Consider the following 1958-nt stretch of genomic DNA (forward strand, 5'->3'; position numbering starts at 1 on the left):
CCATCCACCCATCCATCCATCCATCCATCCATAGATTGGTATTTATAATATTGGTAACATCAGAAGTCATGTACACAACTTTTCTAAAAAATACTGTATGGCTTAAAAGACAGTGTATTGACAAAAAATTTCAAAAATAATTCCACAAAATTTTATTATATAAAAAGTTATATTTTCAGGTGAGAACAATTCTGCTCAGTTTAAATAAATACGGAGTAATCATAAAAAAATTCATTGCAAAATTTCATTTAGAGAATTTTAAACAAACAGGAAAACATTTTGAAGAGGTAATTTTATTTAATAAATAAAACTTTCAAATATCATCGAATTCATAAAAAGAATTAAAAATATTGTTTAATTTTTATTACACAATTTTATAGCAAACTAGCTGTCGCCCGCGACTCCGTCCGCGTGGATATATAAAAAACTTAATTAGTGTAGCCTATGTGTACTTTCAGCCGTTCTAGAGATATCTTCAAACACCCATTCATCCATCCACATCACATCCATCTAAGCATTCGCATTTATTATATTAGTAAGTTAAATAAAAAGCAGTTCTTCAAGGCATAAATTCGAATTTTCAGCCATATCTGTAAAGCCGTTCTTGAGTTATAAATAGTGTAACTAACACGACTTTCTTTTATATATAATAAATTGTATTGTGAAATTCCTGCACATATCTGAGAAGAAATTCAAAGATATGTGTGAAGTCAACCAACCCGCATTGGGCCAGCGTGGTTGACTATGGCCTAATCACCCCTAACTTAGGTTAGGCTCCGAGCCCCTCAGTGGGGACGTATAGTGAGCTGATGATGATGATTGTAATGTACAGGTGACGTCATTGTTCCAGATAAATGCAACCACTAATAAGATATCCTGGATTTTCTTACGAATAATGTTAGTATTCGTCACATTAGGGATAACAGGTTTTAATGCAATACCATTGTACAATAATTACAAAGCTGACGTATTCAGTAGCGAGAAGAATAGTGATTTGAAATATGAATTCTCTATTTACTACAAATTTCCCGGATTCGATATAGTCGATCATTTTACATTGAGTACTATTTATAGTATTTATCTATCAGTTAATTGTGGTGCTTATGTATCTTCGATTGATTTATTTTTAATACTTATGATGTTCCAAATGGTTGCTCACTTACGTGCATTACAAGGTAGCTTGAATAACTTATCGATACTTGATGACAGACCTTTGGAAGAGATTGATTCTAACTTAACACCCGTACTTAAAATGTTTAACGATGAAGAAAATAATAGAATACATCAGAGATTGCAAGCAGTTATTGATCACCATAGATTTATAGTTAAGTAAGTACAGATTTTTATTATTATAAAGTATAGTAAATGTCTTTGGAGGCAGTACCAGGGAAAACCGCCCAGAGCGCCGGGCGTAGGTGGCGCCCCTCTAAGATATCTGTTTTGGAAAGTTTGCCTGGCTCGCCCGGTGAAATACCACGGCCACACAGAAAACAGGCGTCAAGTGGAAGCAATTCCGCGTTTCGTCTGATGAGTGCATCCCGGATGCCTAATTTAGTCTTCTTACATTTCCTACCCTTTTTCTTATAAGGAAAGGATGGGAAGTGGAAGTGGACTTTTCGGATGAAAGGATGCATGGAAAGGGAAAATATTTTCTTACTGTGCATCCTCTCCTCAGTCGATTAAAGGTAAGCAACGCATATGCAATTGCGTATGTCTATGGGCAACGGTCACTTCGCTAATTCAGCGATTTCAGGTGGCCGCTTGTTCGTTTGCCACCTTATGATATACAAAATAATAATTAGGGAGCCACAAAATTATCGCCTAGGGCACCGGAAATTTTAAAACCGGCCCTGGTGGGACAGATTAATTATCTTAATATTACCACTAATATTTTTGAATATATTTATGTTGCAGTTTCGCAGGTGAAATATCTTCTTTCTTTGGGCCGATGCTGGGTA

The 1958-nt window shown here is 35.4% G+C and overlaps 1 protein-coding gene across 1 annotated transcript; it reads left to right on the forward strand.

Moving 5' to 3' along the window:
* Positions 1-179: 179 nt before the first annotated feature.
* LOC106125932 (uncharacterized) lies at positions 180-1950 on the forward strand (the record flags this gene model as incomplete). Its single annotated transcript, XM_013323353.1, has 3 exons — positions 180-281; positions 833-1329; positions 1915-1950. Coding segments are annotated over 3 exons (635 nt in total), but the record flags the coding sequence as incomplete, so codon positions are not given.
* Positions 1951-1958: the final 8 nt, after the last annotated feature.

The sequence above is a fragment of the Papilio xuthus genome, unplaced genomic scaffold, assembly GCF_000836235.2.
Source record: "Papilio xuthus unplaced genomic scaffold, Pxut_1.1 DF825695.1, whole genome shotgun sequence".
Taxonomy (NCBI): Eukaryota; Metazoa; Arthropoda; class Insecta; order Lepidoptera; family Papilionidae; genus Papilio; species Papilio xuthus.